The following is a 23,118-nucleotide window of genomic DNA, read 5'->3' on the forward strand; positions in this document are numbered from 1 at the left end:
AAAATCCGCACTTGAGCCTGGCTAGCAAGAGAGGAGACTTTGACTCCGGTCGATTCTGTGAACTTCTCTGCGGCATGTGACACGGATGACGCAGTGCTAGACTTGTGATCACAAGACAATGGCTAGTTGGACTGCAGATGTGAAGAACGGATGGAAGCGAGGTCGCATGGTCTTGGAGTATATTATGGTGCGTGCAGGATGGAAGATCTTAGGGTGTCCTGATCCTGTTGGATGGGATTTTCCGATGACGGTGAACGCCGGCGCTACTCAAAGTCGACGAAACATACAGCGCGCCATGTAGCGGTTTCATTCTACATTGTACCCCGCCTAGGGATTATGGTTTGTACATAATTGCAACGATCAACATGTCCCGCTCCAAGTCCCGGCGTTGCTGAAGAAGCTTTCGGCGACGTTCATGGACATTCGGTGGTAAGAGAATTCGCCAGTCCGAGTTGGGATTAGCAAAACCAGGATCGACCCCTTTCGAAGGCGCCACTCTCTGCTCCTCGGCACATCGCAACGATTGCATATTCATCTGACTGCGAATAATTGACGTGATTAAAGGGCATCATAGGAACAGATTGTGAATCAACAGTTCACCGCACCTCTAAACGGTTGAGCGCCACACGCGAGTGCCTGGCCCCTATTTGCCGAATCATGTAGCGGTGCCAGGCACATCATCGAGTATGACGTTTCTAGCCAGAAGAAGCTTGTTTCAAGCCGCACCGTTGACTTCGGTCATATAGAGTTTTAATATTGACAAGATGCTCGATTTTGAAGGACAATTTGTAGTCGACCATAAACATTATGCTATACCGTCCATTGTTCACAATGAAGCCGTTGCGAAGAGCCAGCAGTGATCGCCAAAAGTACCGGCATCATTCTGACGATCACCACGTTTCACAAGCGTCAAAGTTCGTAGATATGCAGCTAACATATACGGCAACGTGGATCTGCTCAAGGATGCATCGCTCTTCACCTTGGCTTTCTTGATCACCACATGTTCACCAGATCACATTTCTCGAGAAAGACATTTACTAGCCATTCTAAGTCGGAGATCAGCCTTGCAGTTCATGCAGCTACCCAGATGAAGATTCATGCCGACCTCACATCACTAGATATGTACAGCGGCGCAATAGTTCGGCGGTATACCTTCCCTGCAGATGGACGGAGGCAATGTCCGCGTGCCTTCACAACCAAAGACATGATACACCTAGGTAGCTAGAACCACCTCCGCACGCGAATCTCCGAGTAGCACCCGTCCGTCGTATCCTGGAGAAGCGAAGCGATGCGATTTATTGGCCGAATAAGAGCGACACTAGGATGGTCTGACACGCGGCTAAAGACTAGATTGCAGCAACGCCACAACAAAGTTTGGGCATTTGGAACGCCATTACCGGCACCTACAGTACAGCGGGCGGGCTTTTAGTTGTCCATGGGCGCACCAAGCATGCTCGATATCATGCTCGACACAACCGAACTCCAAGAACTTCCACCGTCTTCATGAAGCTTTGGGCGCTCACCACTTGCCTGCTATTCATCCTGGGATCATGCGATGCCGCATTCACTGACTCCGATCTTGAATCGAGGGCCCTAGGTCTTTCAGACATTCCAGCATGCGGTGTAAGTCTAGAGTGCAATATACGCAAAATCGCCACTGACACCCCGAAAGATCAAGTGCATGATCCAGACTGTCCCAGCGAGTGGGTGCAGTTTGACCGATGTCGATTGCGTATGCCATAACGACAAACTCACGCTCACACTGTCAGCGTGCATGCTCGCGAATTGCACTATGTCGGACACTCTTGGATCTGTCAAAGTACAGTCTGACCTTTGCGGCTTCTCTCAAGCATCGAAGCGGACCGAGATGTTCATGTACACGGGCATCATATATCCTCTGGCAATCTTGCTCGTCGCGCTTAGGATTGCTGGCAAGATTGTGTCGAAACATATTTCCATGGATGACTGGCTTGTTGTGGCAGCTCTGCTACTTCTCGCACTGCCCGTTGGCTGCGTCTTAGAAATGACCAAGATTGGCTTTGGCAAGCACCTGTGGAATCTCGAAGATGGGGAATTGCTGCAGATCTTGCGCTTCTGTAGGTCTCTACGGCAGATTCTTGTACAAAGTTGCTAACGCCTACAGTCTGGGTAGCACAATCCTTCTATGTGCTCGTCCTTGCAATGATCAAAGTCTCCTTGGTCTTCTTCTACCTCGAAATCTTCACGACCAGACAATTCCGAGTGGCTGCCTACATTGTCCTCACCTACATCGTCGTCAACAGTCTGGTTATATTTTTCTTGACAATCTTCTCTTGCACTCCCATCAGTGGGTTTTGGGATCGCGACGTCAAAGCAAAGTGCTTAGATGTGCAAGCGCTTGCCTATGCCAATTCGGGGTCCGCCATCCTGCAAGACCTTATCCTCTTGATACTACCAATGGTCTTCATCCGTAACCTGCAGATGAAGCGTTATCGCAAGATTGCCGTTGGGTTAATGTTTGCATTTGGCACATTCGGCTGCGTTGCCACTATTGTACGCCTCCGGACATTGCTCAGTTTTAGGATATCCCTTGACCCCACTTGGGACTACGTCCCAGTAACCATCTGGACTGAGCTCGAGCTCGCTGCAGGGTTTGTGTGCGTTTCAATGCCGTCCATTCGAATTCTCATTATGAAAGCCGTACCAGTCCGCGTCAGAGAGTTCTTGTCGCACGTCACACAATCTTCGCGCAGTCGCAGCCGCAGCAAGTCATCTTCAAAACCAAGCCAACAACGCGAATGGAAGAAGCCTTCTTCGTGGATGACCCTCTCGCACGACGCCAATGGCAGTGTTCATGGCTCCAGCAAAGGAACAAACATAGACAGCCTTTGGTCGCAATACTCTCTAGCGCCAACTGATCACCAGCACCTGCGCTCGAACTCCCATCGCCTGGACTCTACTTTGAGCAATTACTCTGAACCCAAAGTTTCTGTAATAAGACCACCGTTCAGCGAGAAGCGATTAGATTCTAGACACGAGCAAATGGAGCTACTGAGAGTTCCCAAATCTCCTAGGACCGCGAGGCAGTCAATGAAGAGCGAGGCGAGCCGGGACAGCAGGATCACAGCACTGCCGTCGATGACTCAGATTGGCTTACTACCAGACGGGTCGTTCTCGGATGATGATGTCAGAAAGAAGACCATGAAAGGTTTTGGCCGAACTTGGAGTAGAGAAAATCATCGATAATAGCTGCTGGTTAGCTCATTGTATAAACATTTAATTACACAAACCAGTATACCACTTTGATAACGAGTAATGATAATATGACGGGGCACTAGGCAGCGGCAAATTCTTGTCCAGTCTACAAATGCGCGACGTGATCTAATAGTCTTTAGGGGCGCACTAATAAGTTTATAAGGAAGCTTAAATAAATTTAATGCTATAAGATATTTTACTTAGCTTTGCAAAGGTTTCTGAGTATATCCAGGCAACCTCTTCACTCTTCTCCTTGGTGAAGGCGGACATGAACTTTTGCCGGGGCCTAGTGGGGGTTATCTATGCAAAAGAAGCATATACCAGTGGTATGAATTTGTCGCTGTGCTGTCGATCCCTGTCTTCAGGCAGCTGCTGAAATAGCTGCCTTCTCATCTTGCTTCTGTTTGTCCGTCCTGATCCAAGCCACACCCAGTGCTAGCAGAACGTCCATACCCAGGCGCAACGTTGATGATGTCCCTTCGATAAATATGTTTCCATGCCTCATGCCGTGACATAGTGCAAGCAGGATGACCGTTCAACAACACACCTTTGTCGGCGCCGAGAAGTTTGTTCTCCACAACAAGTTGATTCGCCTCCGCCTCACCGTACAGTTGTAAATCTGCAGATATCTCAGTATACAACCCACAGAATGTTGTGCACAAAGCGTACGATATTCTGTAGACCAACTGCCCTTCAGTTGCAAGTGCCACACTTCATTTCCTTCGCCTCGCATGCCGTGGTACTCGGCCCCGCTCCAAGTATGTTCTTGTTTAATAATGCGCATCACTTCTTGGCCATTCATCGCCTTGAAGCTGATGTTATTTTTTTTTTCTTCAACTATCTCCATGAAAGGATTTAGGGGCTTCCCGTTCGGAGACGAATACGAGATGAGATACGAAGCGCGGTCCGACCATGCATTGCGACATTTGGCAAGGAACGTCTCTGGTTTCGTTGCGGTAAATCCAGGATATATTGAAAGTCCTGGTTGCGGGAGGGGGTGCAAAGTTTGAGCCATGGTGACAATCGCCACATAGATTTGGTGGTGTTGTGGAGATGTGCTGTACACATGATGCCCAACGGGATAATTGAGTGCAAGGGACCCAAGAATTAAATACAGGGTCTTGAAGCGATGTCCCACATCGGCAATAATCGAGCAGGGAACGCCATCGGTGCTTCTACGGTCTATTCAACGTCGACAGCCAATCAACACATGCTATTGCGCGAGGCTGTGCGGAAGTGGTATGCTGAATTGGGCAATGAGTTGGCCAAGCGCTTGCAAAGTCCTGCTGCACTTCTGCTTTTAGAAGTTGACTTCCACTGTGCTCGTCTTCGAGCTGATTGGGAGTGAACATGGTTAGCAAGGTAGGGAAAGGTTGAAGGAATTACGTAAGTGGCGTTGGTGCAGTCAGCAATGGGCCCATATGAGACCTTCCATTTCTCAATTTGTGCTATGCGCTCGATACATTTTGCTTCTTGCCTTCTCTGAAACGAGAGAGCAATCAGTCAAATCGTAGACCTTTCTGACATGATATCGCCCCTCTTCTGATTACTCGTACCGAGTGATCGGCAATCGGAATGTCTTCCTTGCACGAATGAACCAATGCCCTAAAGCACCCAACACCACAGCGCAAAAGATCGGACCAGCATAATTCATATTGTCCTTGGTGACGGGCAAGATCTGAGGGAATGGCATCCACAAAACGACATACACAATGTAGCAGAGCGCAAAAATGTTGACAGGTACTCCGGTAGGGCCCATCTTGAATGGTCCATAAGGCGGAGTCGGTCCGCGCAGCTTTCGCAATAGAATAAAGAGAATTGGGAAGAAGTATGATATGTGTATAGCTATGGCTTGCAGCGAGATGAGCGCATTGAAGGCCGTTACGCTGGCGATGTAGATGAGCGACAAACAAGTGACGATTGTTCCAACAAGGAGCAAAGCGTTTACAGGTAGACGAAGTGTAGGATGTAACTAATCTCGGATATTAGCGAAGCCAGAGAGTGACCGATATTACATACATGTGCGAAAAAGCTCGAGAAAGGCAAACCGTTGTCTCGTGCAAATACCCAGATGAGGCGTGACACCGAAGCGAAGATGTTGAATAGTGCGAGAAAGGTAATGATCGCAAGCACCGAGATGAGAACATTAGCTGCTGTCTTCGAGCCCGTGATTCCGTAGATGACCCAGAGGAGTGGTAGAGGGGTATCGATGATGTCGTCGAGGGGGCCCATATAAAATAGTAGGATAGTCGCAAAGACGATAAGTAGAGCTGAATTGACAGTGACCGCGATAATGATGCTCCGAGGTACCCGAGTCCGAACTTTTTTGACTTCATCACCTGTACTACTTGTCAGTCGTTGTCGATACATCTTGTGCTGAAACTTACACATGTGCAAAATGCCATCTGCCCCGGTGACGGAGAACGTCATACTGAGTAATCCTAGTCCCCATGATACGCCAGGACTATTCCAGCCAGAGGTCTCATAGGTCAAGGTCTTGAAGACAAATTCGGAATCATTGCGCGGTCCAAAGACAATGAGAACGACAATGAACACAACGAACAAACAAAGGTGGAGAATGCCACCTATCATCTCGACAGCATCCAGAACTTTGCGGAACCACAGATTCGATATGAGGGGCACCAACATGATGGCGATCATGATTAAGCTAGTGTGCCACCGCTCGGGAACATAGTTCTCGTAATTGAAGATTGCAAGAGATGTGATTATATTGGCGAGAATGGAAAGGAGGTCCACTGCACGCGAAGCACCAGGCTGCAGTAGTGATCCATCCTAGTCACCAAGTTAACAACATTCTGCCCGACAATTTTTGAGCTTACCTTGCAATAGCCCCCAAAATCGTGGAGCAAAGGGTGCAAAGTTGGCCGACCATCGATATTGTGCCCCGACAGTTGGGTCACTTGTCGATTGTCAAATTACTGTCGAAAAGTGGATATTAAGGACGTACATTGAAGCCAACTCGGCTAGTGAGAAGCCCACTGCGCATGCACCTAGACTTGCCAGTAGAGATCCGTAGAAGATGGACGCAGGCCCGCCGTTCGTCAATGCGAACTGGCAATGTAACGGCAAAGGACTCCCATGATGCAAGTATAATGACACCAAAATTTACGGCGGTCGCGAAGTTGATGTATCGCTGAATTGACAGTTAGCCGGAGCTTTGATACATGGGGAACAAGAATGGAAAAACTTACATCAAGGCCACTTGAGTGATAATCGCCAACAGATTGACGTTCCATAGGAGTACCACCAGCATTCTCGCCACTGCTCGAGCCATGTTCTACGAGGTTTAGGTCAGTCGTCTTGTACTCGCTAACCAAAGTCATTATTGGGCAGTCACTCAGTAAATGTCCTGTGCCACTAAAGAAACTTTAGGTGAGGAGAGTCTGAGAACCGGGGGCCCCGCGTAACGTGGAAGGAAAGGAAATGGTAATCGTCGTAAGACGATGTGATACGAGCTGCAAAAATGATTGGTGGGCAGCCTCTGAGACTGCATGCTAGAGATGACCAATTATGCATGTTTCGCAGCATCTGGACACATGCGCGTCCCCATTCGACGTGAATCCTCCGACGTGAATACCCCGACGTGAATCCTCCTCCGATGTTTGACTTCTCTCGAAAACCTACTGAACTTTACCGGTGACCATCTCATAGCACAGTGCAGCAATCGTCGTGGCCTCCGAACCGACCATGTCGAACGAAGAGGAGATGCGCTATTTCCCCATCTTAGGAACGGCGGAGCTTGTTGGACCCAGCAAATAGACTTAATCTCGGACCGCATGTCAGGTTCCCGCGTTAAGTCTCGGCAACTTGCCTCCATGGCGGGTTGGCTACGATAGGTCCGCGCTCCGTGTTCGCCAAATCGACTGCAAGGCGTCGAAACCTTGCTCATCTTGAATAACACTTGCCTGAAGCTGGCGGGTGAACCCAGCACCCGACGAAATGACATTTTCGAAAGTCTATGCACATTCGCCAAAGATAAAGAGACATTCCTGACAGTATGAGAATAGCGCAACGTACATGCTGGCTCAAACGGCATTCCGACATGGAGCCTTTCATGAGAAGCGTGTAGTAACGCAGCATCGGCGAAAAGTCAACTAAGCGCAAGCTAGACGAGACATGCTGACACATGAGAACGCCTCGAGAGGCCGATCGGTGAAGGCCCAGGAAGACAGCTGCGTCCTACGGGCAATGCAGAGATCGTGTTGTCCCTGAGCCTGAACAAATCGTATCGAGCCTCCCCATTGTGCAGCCGCCGGCTTCTTTACACGACCATAGGAAGCTATCAAGCTAACCAGCGAAATACTCGATCCACCCCTGGAGACTTCGTCCTGGTGTCCCTCTACTCCTGGGCAGCCATGACCTCTGGCGTTGTAGTGGCTCGCTCCGCGAGAGGCCTTCTTATCCACAAGGTCAAGTTTGGTGCAGACGACAAATCAGCGCTTGTTAGTATCGTAAGAGACCAGGCTGTGCGCTTTGTAGGATTCTGTGCACTAACGTAGCGTAGTTCCTATACATTGGTGCAGTCGTAAGCTGGCAATTTGCGGTCAATGCTGGACTTGGGAAACATATGGTGCATGTTGACGCGCGACATGCCATAATGCTCTCTAGAGCGCGTGAACATGCTCGCAATTATGACAATTCTGACTATACAGGCGGTCCTTTCTGCCCAGCTATTAGAAATCTGTTTAATGCTTTTTGCGAACTTGTCAATTGCGTTCCTGATAGACAGCGTCATCCCACAGCCTCGGAAAGTGGAGTCAAGTCTAGGCCTCATCCTGGGTGTGTTGAGTAGCCTTTCATATTTTGCTGTGGCTTTTCCATGTGGTCAAATAGCCGAAAGGCCTATTCCTCCAAGACGTTGTCGAAGCAGCGGCCCATTGGTCGACAGTATCGTCCTGAACTTGACCATCGACCTACTATTGGTCTCTTGGTTGTTCCCAACACTGGCTGAGAAACGTCTCACAGCGATGGTCTTGTTCGGTTCACGAGCTACGTGAGTAACGGCCTCAGCTGACGGTGTATGCTGACAATCCAGAGTTTCTCTCATCACTTCCGGCCTAGTCGATCGTATCGACAGTGTAGGTGTGGTGTGTGAGCAGGATTTTTCGCATTGTGGTGGAAAACGAGAGAAGACCCAGGAACACCAGGCAGCGGCAAAATTCGTGTCCGCTCTACACACGCGCGAAGTGATCTAATAGTCTGTAGGAGCATACTCATAAGTTTATAAAGAAACCTAAATATATTTGATGCTATTAAATGACTCATCTAGTTTTGCAAAAAGGGTTGAACATATTCAGGCTACCTCTTCACTCTTCTCGTTCGGTGAGGGCGGACGGGAGTTTTGCCGGGGCCTGGTGGAAAGGAAGGACATGATGACGTAATGCGAACGAAATAAGAGCCGAGCCAGCACTTGGGCATCTCATTGAGACCCCATTACCCCAGATTTGGCATACCAAGTGCCAACAACAGGCGATGTTCCAGACCTTCAGGGACTAGGGATGAATGATCCATTTAGGAAGCACTTCTGACCCGAACAAGACGCTTCCCTATCCCGTTTCGGTCCAACGCGGCGACAGGCGTTGTATTTTTAGCCCTCCTCTCACTTGCCCGGTCCAAGTTGACATTGCTCACCTGCTTCCCATGGGTTCGGGCAATCTAAAACCGAGCGGTCAGACGACAGTGGTCCGTGTACTAGGTAGACCGAACCTATGAACAATTCCCCAGACGCATGCCAATTAGGGTCAAGCTTTTAACCGAACGCTTAGGCAGGTAATGAATTCTTGACTCCTAATGTCACGCCTGGATTCATTTGTGATTTACGGCGGTGCTTGAAATCTCCTGGGTCATCTTACGACCGAGCGAACGTCTACCCTATTTTCACCCCGCAAATCGGGCCCACATCACCCGAACGCTCGAAGAGTAGATCGGCCATGTTCACTATGAAGGCATGGAAATTGAAGCGGTCAATTAATATCTCAAGCATATAACATATTTGAACACCTCAAACGGTCGTGTTCTAGGCCGGAACAATTGCGGAGATTAATCGCACGTCTGAAACGAAAAATCCCCGTCAATTTCGCACGCCGTGGAAGGTTTGGCCTAGAGTGTACGACTGGGGTAGACCTACTCGGAATACGCCATCTGCTAACGATTAATGTATCCGAGTTTCCATTAGCGACGGTTCAGAAGGAACTAGCCTTGTTTCTGGGGCCGTATATGGTCTCGGCATACCCACATGTTCACCAGTGGCATCCGCGAGGCTTCAACTTTTTCAGCATGCATCTAATCACAAGTGTCGCAACTGTACTGTCCATAGGCCAAGGCGTAAGTGCAGCCTTCGGACTCACTTCCACAACCACTGGATACAAGGTTGACACTGATGGCGGACTGGTCTTCGAGATTAATAAGTATGCACCCGATAACGTCTACACATATCACATAAATGCTGATATCCACACAGGTCGACTGGCGATCTTACTAGCCTCAATTACAATGGTGTAGAATACCAAGGCACTGTCAAAGCATCCGGAATAAATTCTGGTCTAGGTTCTTCAACTGTCACAGCTGAGACGATCAATGGCTTCATCAAGATCACTGCAAAGTCAAGCAGCCTACCAGTAACGCATTATTATATCGCTAAACCCCAGGAGGCAAGCATATACATGGCCACGAACAACCAAGGTGAAGTAGATCCAGGAGAGCTTCGCTTCCTTGCGCGCCTGCAAGTCTCTGAAGTGCCCACTGGTGTACACGGAAACGTAGGAGACGTCCGTGGCTGCACCGCAATCGAAGGCAAAGACACATTCAGATGTTCCGATGGTCATACGGCTTGCAAAATGTACACATCAGATCGCTTCATCGACGACAAAGTGCACTGCGTCTCTGGCTCTGTAAGCTAATCCCAAGCCACATTTCCGCCCCATGAAAGATCTAACATCCAATAGAAAGCGCAAGTCTGCATGTCCATGCCTGGCCTTGCCTACGAAACTTCCTCCGGCGGCCCATTCATGCGCGATATAAATTCCCAAACCACCGATCCTGACCAAGAACTTTATTTCTACATGAATTCCGGCCACGTGCGCACTGAGGCCTGGCGCAGTGGTCTGAAAGGTCCATACGCCATTACTTTTCAACCCGCCGGCGCATCACCTCCTTCTGCACCCGACACGAGTTTCTTCGGTTCGCTGAAAATCGACGGATACGTTGGCGAAAGCGGTCGCGGCAGCGTTACTGGTAAAGCAACAGGCGTGGACAGCAAGTTTGAGACCGTGCTGCATTGGTACAACGACGCAGCGCAGTACTGGACCAAAGCGTCGGGCGGAAATTACAAAAGTCCGGCGATGAAAGCGGGGACGTACAACATGAAACTGTACAAGGGCGAATTTGTCGTTGCTACCGACACGGTCACCGTCACTGCGGGACAAACCGCGTCCAAGGACATTGCATCAAAAGAGGTATCGCCCGCGGTGATCTGGCGCATTGGTGAATTTGACGGGCAGCCGTTTGAGCTGAAGAACGGCGATAAGATCACCAGGATGCATCCGTCTGACGTGCGGATGAGTTCTTGGGCTGGATCATATACAGTGGGGACGTCCAAGGCGTCAGACTTCCCCATGGCGCTGTGGGCGAAACAAAATACCGCTGCAAATGTCACCTTCGAACTCACCAGCGCGCAAGTAAAAGCGCACGTCTTGCGCGTGGGCACGACGCTGTCTTTCAAGGGTGGACGACCGTCGGTCAAGATTGGGAGCTGGACGGGAACAGACCCAGGAGCACCAGTAAGCATGCAAGCCAGCCATTACTCGTAATATGAAAGCTAATCAGAAACGAACAGACACTCATTGATTCACGAGGCGTGACGCGCGGCGCATACCGCGGTTTCGGCGAAGTGTACACCTGGACAGTACCAGCGAGTGCGTTCCAGGCAGGAGCGAACACGCTGACGATGGGTGTGAGTGGGAGTGGAGATGCGGAGTGGTTGAGTGCGAATTATATTGTTGATGCGGTTGAGTTGCAGGACTAAGTCATGCTGTCAAGCAATCATGAATAAAACAAATCGCCTTTTTTCCGTTTTGAATGTTTATTCGCTCTCGTTCCCGCATGGGCATGCAACTCCAACCGCATTCTCTGTGCCACATTCGGGGCAGATCCATCGCTTGTCGCGGTCGATGGGACCCTGTTGGTTGATGAGATGGGTTGCGATGTTGTTGGTCATTGTAATGTGTGTGCTTTGACTTGAGTAAAAAGTTCTCGTCGGATCTAGATCGATGAGCATGTCGTATGACACACAGTAGGCAATAATTGCTTACATACTTGGAAGATGCTTGGCTGTCAAGTGTATGATAACTTGGTGATGGGTAAAATGTTGAATAAGTCGTTCTTGAATCAATGTGTGCTATAAGTTCTGCAGATTGAGAGCATGTCGCAATAGACACAGCATATATGGATGTTTGGAAGAGCTCTGTGACATGAAGACAACGCGCACTCCTGGTAGAAGCGTATTCACAGCGCCCAGTGCAACCCAACAATCCATGACAACGGAGAGCTCGTGAATTTCCAAACGCACTCGAATGTCCATGTCACCTAGTTTACTGGACTCATGGTATCTTGTTATGGTTTGACGACAGCATAGTGACTTCGAAATTATGCACAGCAGTATTGGATTATGTGAATCTACTTCAATGATTCGTCCCTAGTCACTGCTGTGGGGTTTCACGTCTCAGTTGTACGAGCCCGACAATAAGGTACACGTTTACATGTCGTGGTGCTGGAACATGGCTGTACGCAAGTATACCAAGTATCTGGAACTAAATCATAATGTCTCCAGAATACGAAAGCACATGATACATATTCGATTTTTTCTTTTACATATTTAATCGTACCTGGTATGATCGAGTGGGACTAGCTACTACTCCATCCCGTTACCTCAGACAGTATTGGCACATCTTCGTCTCCGCATCTGTGTATTCATACACTCGCACAACCCTATCCCCATTTGCTCGCCCCTGACAACTCAAAACATCGCCAAAGCATTCGGCGAACTCGCCACACCCCCCGGCACCATGCCCGGCGAACTCGTCAGCAAGAAAGTCCACCTCCCCACCTCCCTACATTTCTCTCCCAGCGCCTCGAAATCCCATAGCTCGCCAATCGGCATCCCCCACAGCGGCAGCATAGAGGCATGCAAGCTGTCCTCTAAGCTATGCGGCGGCCACGCCTCGAAATTCGCATTATCGGTCGCCGCCGCCGCGAAGTAATTGTCGTGCAGGAAATCTTTCATCGACTCGCTGGCTTCCAGGCCGGCATAGAGGTGTTGCATGACGTCTAGCTTCGCGCGGTCTTCTTTTTCGGCTTGGGTGAGGGAGTGGTATGCGGCTAGCCAGCCGGTGCGGATGAGTAGGATGTCGCCGGTTTCAAAGGTAATGTTCTGAGACTGTGCGCAGGCGAGGAGATCGGAGGCTGCGATGTTATGGGTGGTGAAGGGGTCGTAGGGCTTGTTGTTTTCGCGGGACCAGGTGTAGATGTCGAGGAGGACGCCGCGGCCGACTATGCCTTTGCGGGCCCAAGCATCGATGCCGAGACGGAGAGATGGCTCGGGGCGGTCTTCATCTACGAGGTCTTCGTCTTTTAGGATTTCGTCTGACAGAATGCCGTTGTAGTGGTAGCCGGATTTGGGGTCTGCGAAGTGGCGGAACCTTGATGAGAAGTTAGCACACGCTGTTTATGTGATTGATATGGAGGTATTTACCCATCCCATTGACTACTTGACTGGGTGTTGGTAGATGTTTCATCGTCGAATGCACCCTTGCCGATAGATTTGATCTCGTGATGAAAGGGTTTCCTGCCAAAGAACGGTGGACTCGGTACATCCAAAGGTAAATTCAGTGAAACAACATCTCCTGTCTTCACATTCTCTTGCGTAGCTTTCGCTATCCGCTGCGGTGTAAGCAAGTTCAGTCTTCCCAACTCATCACTCCCGCCCCAGAACCAAGCAGAGCCTTCTGGAGTGCCAGCTACGACTGGCAGTTGAGCACGCTTTGGGAAGACTGTAGAGTCGCCGTTGGGATTTAGTCGCATATCGTGTTACTGGTCTTACAACTGTAGCCATAAAAACCAGATTCAGGGACTTTGCGAGTGCTTATGGGGTGTCGTCACAACCTCGTCGATGACAACGCCGCGCTAGACATGCGCCCCACTTTTTGGCAGCCACGCTGTACCTCACACCACATTCGAATAATGTTAGTGAAGCATGCGACTGCATGCCACGCACTCACCTCCCTTCCGGCCTGCAACTCGGAGTCAAGTGTTCGGTATTCGCAAGTCTAGTCTATGGTTCGCTTCCCTAACGCCACTAATGCTTCTATGCGAATATGTTCGTACAATGGTATTACACGTCGTCCCTATTCACGAGCGGATGTTGCTCGAAATGCCGCAAAAGTGTCTGGTACAACACAAGCATGGTACCAGACTGAACACTGGTCCATACGGCTCTCGGACCAACCCCTCGGAACCAGCCAGCAATTCCTTCTGTTTTGTATATGATCTTCAGTCCAGTCATGACCGAGGAGGTATCGAGCATGGCTGCGCCGTGGGGTCTCAACGTTGTCGACGGCGAGGACGTAGATATTGGTCGACTTTGTGCAGGACGTGATGCGGTAGGCCTCGAAGGAGTGGAGTGTTTTGTCGATGTTGTCGGTGAAACAGTGGCTTTGGGTGCTGTTGTCGAGCTGGAGGTCGTGTCGCTATGCTGGGTTTGTATTCGCGTCTTGACAACATCGAGTGGCGTTGTAATCACGCCTGCCATTCCTCCTGCGCTTGCTGCGGTCGCAATTTCCAATGGCAGCCCGATTAGGTGAGACCCCTGGTAGCGCTTCGCGCGGTCTCGAAGTTCCTCGTAGAATGCGAACTGCAATGCCGAAAAGGGCAGGTCACGCCACAGTGTGGCTTTGTAGCCGTGGAATAGTGCGCTAAAGCCTTCCACTCTAGCGATGGTCCGAGCCGCGTCTATGGTGTTGCGATAGTTGTAGCCCGAATTGAAGTAAGGATTGTTGTGCCGGCCCTGTAGTTGTAGGCGCGTCTTCAGCACTTCGGACGGAACATATGCAGGCGCTGCAGCGAGATCGGCGAAGAGTCCTGTATGTTTAGCATTTCGCATTCAACAATCCTCTCGACATGACGTACCAGCTGCAAAGTATGACACTGATGGCGCAATGCCATAGTCAATCATGGTTCTTTTACTCCACTCGTATGCGCCAAAGAAGCACACAGTGCCTGCAAAAGACCCGAGGAAAGCTGGCTGCACTCCTCCGTACAACCCTTTTCGGAAGCCCTCTTGTCGCCATATTGTGTAGTAGGTATTCCCCATGGATGTGTATTTCGGTGGCATGTGCGGGTCGCCTTGTTGTCTCGTCTTGACCGTGTCCAGCGAATGCATCAGCATGTCGCCTGTTGTGCCTCCAATGCCTCCCGCTAGCATTGCCTGCCTGAGATCAATTGAAGTCCTTCTCATTCTAAACTAGGCACCCTCACATGTATATATGGCGGTCGCGCCGCTTCGTCATCTATCTCCTCCTCGACCGCGCTTCCGATTGTATCCGCCATGGTTTCAAGCTTTTGCATTGCGCTAGCATCATTGCTTCGCTTGTCGACAAGATCGTTTGTAGAGTCCCCGTTGGTGAAGAAGTTGGCCACACGGGCAAGTACCATTAGCGTAGAGCTTCCGTAGCGACACGGCGCTTGGGTTTAGTAACGGGTAAAGTACAGAGAGAAAGGACGAATGGGCGCAAGGAGAGAGGAAGCGTAGAATTGGGAGTGCAATGAGTGACGCTGGTTCTACATGTGGCAGTGCGGTGATGCTAGGCGGCTTCTCAAAATTTCGGCCAAGACCGGACGCCGACGCCGCACCCTGCTACCAGCGTCCCTATCGCCAGCACTTAGACCAGATGACGCCCTGCACCGTACCCCACAGATTCAGGTACCGCACCCCTCATTCTTGCAAAGGCCCTCTCGTACCTCGTCCAGACGAAAACAGCGTCGTACTCAGTAGACCATGGTAGCGAGACAGTATGATGGTATCGAATAAGCCTCAATTCAGTTAGCGTGGATCACGTGAACCCAGCCGTTTCGAGTAAACATTGACCAGCTACGCGCCGCCCACTATCAACACACCACCATCCCAGACTTGATCCCCGCAACGCGCTCCGTTCTCTTCAAAACACATATCATTCGGATCGCAACACTTACGCGACCGCATTCCCAGCGAAAATCATGTCTCATTCTTGGTTGCAAAAGAAGCGCAAAGGCGAGCTCATTGAACTTGCGCAGAAGGCTGGAATGCCCAAGTACGTGCTCCTTTTTCACGCGCGTGAATTTCAGCTAATCAACGTGCTGCAGTGCCGACGGATACTTGAAGGACGATTTGGTCGAGGCACTTGAAGACCACCTGAACGAAAATGAGACGACCTATGCAAAGCACCCCGAATTTCGCGACTACTATGGTCGCAGTGGATCGCCTCTAAAACGCGAGCGTTCATCGCCATCTGCGCCTGTAACCTTGACCAAGACGCGTCGTCGGACGCTGATCAAAGTTCCCTCGTATGACTTCCACTCGCACGCGACGCGCCAAAGCTAACACTCGCACAGTGAGGAACCACTCTTCGACGCGACTGCGGGCGCAAAAGAGAGCGCTACCGCACTTGTCACTCGAACTCCGCGAGCCGTATCCCGACGCGTCTCCGAAGTTATGGGTCAGGTTGACATCCCCGCATCGCCAGCTCAGCTTGCGGAAGTCGCCGACCAGTCGTTCCAGGTCATGAAGGAGAAGACGAGCGACCTCTGGAACCGTACACACATCGACTACTTCAAGGAGCTCGTGCGTGAGAACGCGAGCTCTGTCGCGACGATCCAGACACTCATTCTTCTGCTTGAAGCAGCCGGGCTACAATGGAACACCCTGCAGACGACTCCCACAATTGCCTTGTCAGATTCCCTGTCCACATGGACAAACAGCCAATATCTCTTCATCCCAGACTTCCTCGCGCTCCTCACAAGCGACTGGTGGGCCCCAGCCACTCTCTGGTCCCTCACGAGTTGGGTCCTCCCACTAGTCTTCTCCTACTTCTTCAACCTGACCCTGCGCACAAACACAAACCGCAAGTCTGAGGACCGCCAATATCCCGCTGACCCGCTCACTTTCAACATCCTGAAGGCCATCCTTGCTTACAGCGCGTACCGCATTCCTACGGCCAACCCTGCTCTAGCAGGCACACCTGGCAGCATTCAGGTCAACGATCTCAGCTGGGGACCCTTCTCCGCGGATACCGTTGGTGTTGTGCGCAACAACGTTCCAGGAGGTTATCATGGTCTACAGATTGGTGCCGTTGTTGGTGTGTTGGTGAGCTTGTATGACGCCGCCCTGAAGAAGTGATGGAGAAAGCTGTTGCTCGACGATGGTTACGATGGCGCGAGTCTGGCTAGCCCACTCGAGACCGGCCTTTGTAAATGAATATCTCATGCGTTCAATGATGTTTGGGAAGGAAGGCGTCAGATGCGTTGCGCTGGAGTTGTGCTACATTCTGCTTCGGCGTTTGAAATGGTCCAGGTTATGACCTTGCAATGTCATTACTCTACTGACCGTCGGGAACTGAAATTTTTGCAGACGGTTTACTTCATCTCATATTGCGATCATTCTCTGGCAACGGCCATTTAGGAGCATGTATCACGACCCTCGCTTAGTCACTAGCGTGTCTGAAATACGAGGCATCCTTCAAGTTCCTCCCTCCAAACTTCGACTTGATCTGACTTCACATGCACCGTGGCGTTTAACAAGGTACCCCGGATTCGATCCCTGGGCAACATCACTGCCGTGAGCATCCTCGTCATCATTGCCCCGCCTCTACTACTTGGCATTGATGGAGGAGCTTGGCGAATTGCTTCCGCTACACAACATTACGATGAGCACCACGACTTTGAACGCGCTTTACGGCTCGATTTCTGTGGGCAACAAGATACAAAAGTATCCATCGGCTTTGCACATCATGCTGAAACTATGTCGTAGTAAGTGTCAAACTGGTTCAATCATAATGCTCTAGGTAAATTGCCGGTTGAGTACCGCCAAGATGATCGTCGGAGCCATCAGCATAAGTATCTCATCAACTTCGTTACAACCAGTCATATTCCGAAGCTGGCTATATTGGTCCATCTATATTACTGAGAAGCTTTCTAAATTGCTACTTGTCATCAGCATAAGTATTCGACTCTTCCCCTCTTTGCTGCCGCCATGAAACGACACAATGGCGCAATCACTCCAGGAAAAAGGTGTCGACTATGCGGGCCAAGTTGAGACTGCAACGAGCAGCGATGAAGAAATCTCGGTGAAGTCTGCGGAAGAGAAGGCGCTTGTACGCAAAATCGACATGTATCTCATGCCTTCGATTTGGTTCCTGTATCTCCTAGCAGTGAGTGCATCCAAGCCAGCATTTACACAGGAGATTTGACTTTCCGATTAGTACATGGACCGCACAAACATCGGCAACGCAAAGATAGCCGGCATGGAAGAGGCACTCAATCTCTCTGACACGCAATACTCGCTCGCCATCAACCTCTTCCAAGTCAGTTACATCGTCTTCAGCGTCCCATCGAACATGATCCTCGCGCGCATGCGCCCGAGCAGATATATCCCAACCATCATGTTCCTCTGGGGTATTGTAGTCGCAGCGAAAGCCGCCATCAACACCCCCGCGCAACTATGGGGTCTAAGATTCGCACTGGGCGCTCTGGAAGCGGGATTTAGCCCAGCTGTCTTGCACATCTTCAGTATGTGGTACCGGAAAACAGAGCAGACCAAACGCTTTCTGGTTTTCTGGCTTGCGGGTATCCTGGGGAGTGCGTTTGGTGGCGTCCTCGCTGGCGCGATTGCAAGTGGACTAGATGGCGCCCATGGCATCCCCGGATGGCGCTGGCTGTTCTTGGTTGAGGGCGTTATAACATGCGGATGTGCACTTCTCGCGCCCCTTGTGCTCCTCGACTATCCGAGTACGTGTAAGAAGCTTACGGCCGATGAGCGCGCGCTGGCAGTCAGCCGGCAAGAACTCGACGGGCTGAACATCAACGTGGACAAGGAGTCACGCATGAAGATCATGAAAGCATTGTGGTATGCCATGACTACCCCGGCGCACTGGATTTTTTTCATCGCGTTTATGATGGTTGATGGGAGTTTCTCAATTGGGTATTTCTATCCCACGCTTGTTGAGGGACTGGGTTATAGCTCTACAACGGCACAGTTCATGACTGCTCCGCTGTATGTATGTGCTGTACCTGCTACTATTGCTCTGTCGATTCTGGGCGATCGACATCCTTCGAGACGAGCTTACTACCTCGCCGCCACCATGTTCCTCGCCGCCGTCTTCTCCGCGATAACAGCTGGAGTGATGAACTACACCGCTCGGTATGTGCTGCTTTGCTTCCTCAATATGGGCTTGTACTGCACTGCACCACTTGCTCTCGCCTGGAGCACGACAACGATGGGTGCTGTGGAGCCAGAGGTGCGGTCAATCGCACTTGCTTGGATGACAGGGCTAGGGAACTTGGCGCAGATCTATAACAGCTACATCTGGCCAGATAGAGATGCGCCAAGATATCTGACGGGGTTCGCGGTGTACGCTGCACTATTGACTCTTGGGGCGGTTATGTACACCAGTGGGGCTTTGTACTTCGAGAGGCGGCCATTGGGACCCAGAACATGAGTACTCTCGAGACAAACGTAGCACCTCATCCCGAAAGAGAGCAGCTAGGTCCCTCTCACTTGCAAAGATCAATAATCAATGATAACTACTCAAACACCTCCCTATTCTTCTCCACCCACTCCCCCAACCCCATCGGTTCACTTCCCTTCAGCCTCCTCACATTCTCCACCGCAGGCCCATACATCCACTCCGGATATGCCTCCTTCTTCCCCTGACTCGTCTCCCTGAGTCCCTGCACCACACTCTCCACCATCCCCCTCGGCCACCCCTCCATCTTCTCGAACCACGCCTCCTCCCCCAATTCCACGATTTCCACCCTCGTACCCAACGCCTTGGCGATAACCTCCTCATGCGCCCGCCGCTGCGTCACCATCTCCGGCCCACACAGATACACATGCCTCTCCTGCGGTGGAGGCGAAGTGAGAAGCCGCGCACACACGACCCCAACATCACTCGGCGCGATGAAATCAAACGGGACGTCAGGATACACGAGCCCGACTTTGCCCGCTTTGATCTCGGCTTTGTTTGCGAGCACGTTACTGTTGAAATACGCCGGTCTTGCAGCGACATACGGCACGCCGCTCGCTGCCAACGCTGCCTCGGTGCGCGCGTGCACGGCGTTGATGTGCTGGCTCATATCTGTGTCTTGACCCTGATCGCCGCGTACGGTGAAGCTGGAGAGAAGCACGATGAAGGTTATCCCTGCTGATTGCAGGGTGGAGAAGGTCGAGGCCATGTGGTCAGATGATGACCAGATGGTGTAGAGGAAGGCGGTTGTGGCGCCAGATTCTTGCACGGCGCGGGTTAGGGAGGGGAGTTCCGAGAGGTCGGCTTGGAGGCGGGGGATAGAGGTGGAGAGGCCTGGAAGGGGTTTGGATGGGTCGCGCATGGCGAGGTAGATGGGGTGATTAAGGCGTTGGAGTTCGAGGGCGGCGGAGGAGGCGACGGCGCCGGAGGGACTGAAGATGAGGACGGGGGAGGGAGGGGACATTTTGGTGGTGTGTATAAGGATTGTGATGCTTCTAGGTTATGTTTTGTTTCAAGAGGATGAGGTTATTGTGATGTTTGGCGAAGTGATATCTGGAATCACCTGTCGACCGACTACTTATAGTGCTATGTGTACTTTACAGTCACATGTACAAGATGTTCCTACCGGATTTCAAGGGATCCGAGCGGGGCCTACAGTGTAACTAGTCTGGAGTACAGTGGGCTCTAAGGAATCCTTCAAGAGCAAGGTGTTGAACGAATGCATGTTGACGTCAGGCTGATTAGTGACATGGAGTTTACAGCACGCCCCAAGGGCCGAAGTGCGAGATTGTCGGGGAGCCGGCCGTGCCTGCATTAGTCTACGATTTTCAGGTCCCCACTATGTACACATCAGAAACGAAGTACTTCCCAATATTGTCTGTCACTTCATGCTCATCATTGAACCTTCGCATATACCACTTGATCGTCTCATAACATACCGAACACCATTGCGACCAGACCAAACAAGCCGGTCAATGGCTGGACGACAGCATGTTCAGCGGCTCCAGATGATTGTACAGCAACAGACGACGATGCAGGCGTCGCGCTCCCAGTTGCAGATGTAGCCGCATTTGAACGACCTCCAGAAGACGCCCCAGTAGCCCTCGCACTGCTACTTCCAGTCACCGAACCCGTAGCGACGCCTACCGCAGCTATACAGTACATAATTAGCAATCACAACTCAAGAACCCAGTACAACAGGTAATCACTAACCGCTCCCAACATCAGCAACAATGGTAAACGGGCTCTGCCCAAGGCTCGTCGCCCAACACCCAAGGTAATTCTGCCCACTGCTCGCACCAACAGTAGGAACGAGCACAGCGGTATTACAATACCCCTGATCGCAGAACAGCGAGGTTTGACTGGCGAATAGTGTCCCCGCTGAACATGAGGACCAGAAGATGCAGGAGCTGCTTTGACAGCATTGTGCGAGGGAGCCGCTGCGGGAAAGGGTTGCGGGGTAGTCGCAGGAACGGAGGTCGGAGACTACTATGCGTTAGGTGGATTTGTAATGCGTGCTTTCGGAAGCATGTAAAGATGGGACCACTTACACGTCGACGCGCTCACATACCCCAGCGCAGCAGGGTTGGTGTCCTGGCGCGCCGCGACTTCAGCCCGTGGAGTAATAAGTGGATCTGGGGCTGCGGCCGTCAGCGCAACGAGGCTGCTGATAGTGGCGATGAACTTCATCTTGGAAATGCTTTTCAAACAAGGAGGGTAATTGGAGATGATGGGAATTGAGTGGCGCGATTGGGGGCGCGGTGGCATTTATTGGTACCTTGCAGATGCCGCGGCGTGTTGAAGGCATTAGCCAAATAAAGTCTAGATAGACGAGAAGGCGTCGCCGGACTGGTGGTGACCGGTCGCGTGTACCTTATCGAACGCGCGAAGGAAGGAGGTAAGCAGGAAGAGTCAAGAAGGGTGGGTCGAAAATGCAGTATAATTAGATTAATGTGTTGTTTGTCGTACGATGCTTTGATCCATCGGGCTCATGTAAGAATTCTCTCAAGAACCGGTGATATTCCTGGATTAATCTCGCTTCTCAGACGAAATAGGAACTTCAACACCCTCGTGACTGGGAGCATTGCTCACAACACCAGACCTGGTCATTCCTGGGGTTGACGCGCCATACCCATCCAAGACCATCATATCGCCCTCAACGTCGTGGAAGTACTTGTAGTCCAATCCTCTAAGCTCATCGTCTTCAGACGCCCTGATGTGGCATCCCGGGATCCTGTTGATAATGAAGAGCAGTATGATGGAAATTACAAATGACCATGCAGCGCATGTACAAGCAGCAGCTAATTGGTAGCCCATCTGCTTCCAGTTGCGATTCCACCATCCACCTTCATACGTATTTGTCACGCCGTCCATGGCTGGTACGTAGTCAGCAGCGAAGAATCCAGTCAGGATGTCGCCAACGAAGCCGCCAACACCGTGGATGGCGAAGATATCGAGACCCTCATCGATACGAAGTAGGTACTTGTACTTGACCGTGAAGTAGGAGCAGCAAGAGGTCAAGGCTCCGACGAGCGACGCGACGTAAATCGGTACGAAGCCGGCAGCCGGCGTAATTCCAACTAGACCTGAGATGATTCCGGAGCAGAAACCGATGATTGAGAACTTTCCACTGTGCGCGTATTCAAGAAGAGCCCAGGCCATGCCGCCGCCACAGGCCGCAAGGTTGGTGTTGCATACGACGTAGATTGAGCGGATGGAGATATTGGCAGTGGAAGCACCTGTCTGGCGTTAGCAGTAGTACTTACGATCCCTCTGTAATGAAAGTATTTTACTCACCATTGAACGCATACCAGCCAAACCAGATCAAGATCGTACCAAGACCCACAAGAAAAGGGTTATGGGGCCTAAAATGTGGTATCCTGGGATGATGCGATTCTTTGTGCGGATCAGCTCTTGGGCCTAACATGACCGCCCAAGCCAATGCTGAGAAGCCCGATGCGATATGAACTGGTCCTGAGCCAGCAAAATCATAGACTCCGAGCTTGAACAGCCAGCCACTTGGATTCCATTCGGCATATGCTAGAACATAATAAACGAATGTCGTCCAGCAAAGTAAAAATAGCATCGAAGGCCACATGCGGCCGCGCTCAAGCATGGCTCCGGCGAGAATCATTGCCGTACATGTCACGAATGTAAAGCCGAAGCAGGCGTATAGGATGTCGGGGATGTCAGAGTTTGCGAGCGAAGGATAACCAAGCGTATTGTGAAGACCAGCTTTGGACAGATCGCCAATGAAAGGGCCAGTAGTGTGAGATTGATAGAGTGAGTATCCGTACACCCAGAACTGGATGCCCACGGCACATGCGCAGAAAAGCGACTGGAATATCATGGTGAGTGCAGCTTTTCTTCGGTGCATGCCGGCGTAGAGAAAGCCAATAGCTGGAGTAATTTGCCTTGGACATGTTAGACATTGCTGGTGTACTCAATTGCATAACTCACCAGCATAGAATCGTGCTGACCAACATCCAGCAAAGGTCGCCTTTGTCATAGAGTGCATTCAAATCTGTCGTCATAACATCTCCTCCATTTGGCTGAAGGTTGTAGTCCGGCCACTCCACAATTGGAGTGGGAG

The 23,118-nt window shown here is 51.1% G+C and overlaps 13 protein-coding genes across 13 annotated transcripts; 6 read left to right on the forward strand and 7 right to left on the reverse strand.

Annotated features, from left to right (window-relative positions):
- Positions 1-118: 118 nt before the first annotated feature.
- On the forward strand, positions 119-433 carry SNOG_05941 (hypothetical protein; the record flags this gene model as incomplete). The annotated part of the gene is made up of 2 exons (XM_001796279.1): positions 119-187; positions 332-433. The coding sequence occupies 2 exons, from the start codon at positions 119-121 to the stop codon at positions 431-433; spliced, it is 171 nt and encodes a 56-aa protein (XP_001796331.1).
- Positions 434-1,503: 1,070 nt separating this feature from the next.
- SNOG_05942 (hypothetical protein) lies at positions 1,504-3,225 on the forward strand (the record flags this gene model as incomplete). Its single annotated transcript, XM_001796280.1, has 3 exons — positions 1,504-1,623; positions 1,673-2,096; positions 2,144-3,225. 3 exons carry the CDS (start codon positions 1,504-1,506, stop codon positions 3,223-3,225), a joined length of 1,626 nt encoding a protein of 541 aa, XP_001796332.1.
- A 370-nt stretch (positions 3,226-3,595) lies between these two features.
- On the reverse strand, positions 3,596-4,249 carry SNOG_05943 (hypothetical protein; the record flags this gene model as incomplete). The annotated part of the gene is made up of 3 exons (XM_001796281.1): positions 3,596-3,669; positions 3,782-3,853; positions 3,904-4,249. The coding sequence occupies 3 exons, from the start codon at positions 4,247-4,249 to the stop codon at positions 3,596-3,598; spliced, it is 492 nt and encodes a 163-aa protein (XP_001796333.1).
- A 531-nt stretch (positions 4,250-4,780) lies between these two features.
- Positions 4,781-6,578, reverse strand: SNOG_05944 (hypothetical protein; the record flags this gene model as incomplete). The annotated part of the gene is made up of 5 exons (XM_001796282.1): positions 4,781-5,206; positions 5,254-5,573; positions 5,622-6,027; positions 6,203-6,388; positions 6,447-6,578. The coding sequence occupies 5 exons, from the start codon at positions 6,576-6,578 to the stop codon at positions 4,781-4,783; spliced, it is 1,470 nt and encodes a 489-aa protein (XP_001796334.1).
- Positions 6,579-7,610: 1,032 nt separating this feature from the next.
- Positions 7,611-8,206, forward strand: SNOG_05945 (hypothetical protein; the record flags this gene model as incomplete). Its single annotated transcript, XM_001796283.1, has 3 exons — positions 7,611-7,706; positions 7,760-7,780; positions 8,111-8,206. 3 exons carry the CDS (start codon positions 7,611-7,613, stop codon positions 8,204-8,206), a joined length of 213 nt encoding a protein of 70 aa, XP_001796335.1.
- Positions 8,207-9,531: 1,325 nt separating this feature from the next.
- SNOG_05946 (hypothetical protein) lies at positions 9,532-11,278 on the forward strand (the record flags this gene model as incomplete). Its single annotated transcript, XM_001796284.1, has 4 exons — positions 9,532-9,662; positions 9,716-10,145; positions 10,200-11,033; positions 11,090-11,278. 4 exons carry the CDS (start codon positions 9,532-9,534, stop codon positions 11,276-11,278), a joined length of 1,584 nt encoding a protein of 527 aa, XP_001796336.1.
- Positions 11,279-12,268: 990 nt separating this feature from the next.
- On the reverse strand, positions 12,269-13,332 carry SNOG_05947 (hypothetical protein; the record flags this gene model as incomplete). Its single annotated transcript, XM_001796285.1, has 2 exons — positions 12,269-12,933; positions 13,020-13,332. 2 exons carry the CDS (start codon positions 13,330-13,332, stop codon positions 12,269-12,271), a joined length of 978 nt encoding a protein of 325 aa, XP_001796337.1.
- Positions 13,333-13,561: 229 nt separating this feature from the next.
- On the reverse strand, positions 13,562-14,961 carry SNOG_05948 (hypothetical protein; the record flags this gene model as incomplete). Its single annotated transcript, XM_001796286.1, has 4 exons — positions 13,562-13,982; positions 14,051-14,388; positions 14,437-14,734; positions 14,785-14,961. 4 exons carry the CDS (start codon positions 14,959-14,961, stop codon positions 13,656-13,658), a joined length of 1,140 nt encoding a protein of 379 aa, XP_001796338.1. The 3' UTR covers positions 13,562-13,655.
- Positions 14,962-15,522: 561 nt separating this feature from the next.
- On the forward strand, positions 15,523-16,681 carry SNOG_05949 (hypothetical protein; the record flags this gene model as incomplete). Its single annotated transcript, XM_001796287.1, has 3 exons — positions 15,523-15,596; positions 15,649-15,849; positions 15,898-16,681. The coding sequence occupies 3 exons, from the start codon at positions 15,523-15,525 to the stop codon at positions 16,679-16,681; spliced, it is 1,059 nt and encodes a 352-aa protein (XP_001796339.1).
- Positions 16,682-17,546: 865 nt separating this feature from the next.
- Positions 17,547-19,213, forward strand: SNOG_05950 (hypothetical protein; the record flags this gene model as incomplete). The annotated part of the gene is made up of 3 exons (XM_001796288.1): positions 17,547-17,711; positions 17,763-18,797; positions 18,878-19,213. 3 exons carry the CDS (start codon positions 17,547-17,549, stop codon positions 19,211-19,213), a joined length of 1,536 nt encoding a protein of 511 aa, XP_001796340.1.
- Positions 19,214-19,399: 186 nt separating this feature from the next.
- Positions 19,400-19,989, reverse strand: SNOG_05951 (hypothetical protein; the record flags this gene model as incomplete). The annotated part of the gene is made up of 2 exons (XM_001796289.1): positions 19,400-19,401; positions 19,434-19,989. Coding segments are annotated over 2 exons (558 nt in total).
- Positions 19,990-20,281: 292 nt separating this feature from the next.
- On the reverse strand, positions 20,282-21,215 carry SNOG_05952 (hypothetical protein; the record flags this gene model as incomplete). The annotated part of the gene is made up of 4 exons (XM_001796290.1): positions 20,282-20,334; positions 20,465-20,677; positions 20,739-21,011; positions 21,077-21,215. 4 exons carry the CDS (start codon positions 21,213-21,215, stop codon positions 20,282-20,284), a joined length of 678 nt encoding a protein of 225 aa, XP_001796342.1.
- Positions 21,216-21,554: 339 nt separating this feature from the next.
- SNOG_05953 (hypothetical protein) lies at positions 21,555-22,875 on the reverse strand (the record flags this gene model as incomplete). Its single annotated transcript, XM_001796291.1, has 2 exons — positions 21,555-22,264; positions 22,668-22,875. The coding sequence occupies 2 exons, from the start codon at positions 22,873-22,875 to the stop codon at positions 21,555-21,557; spliced, it is 918 nt and encodes a 305-aa protein (XP_001796343.1).
- Between the last annotated feature and the right edge of the window lie 243 nt (positions 22,876-23,118).

This window comes from Parastagonospora nodorum (genome assembly GCF_000146915.1).
Source record: "Parastagonospora nodorum SN15 chromosome Unknown scaffold_8, whole genome shotgun sequence".
Lineage (NCBI taxonomy): Eukaryota > Fungi > Ascomycota > Dothideomycetes > Pleosporales > Phaeosphaeriaceae > Parastagonospora > Parastagonospora nodorum.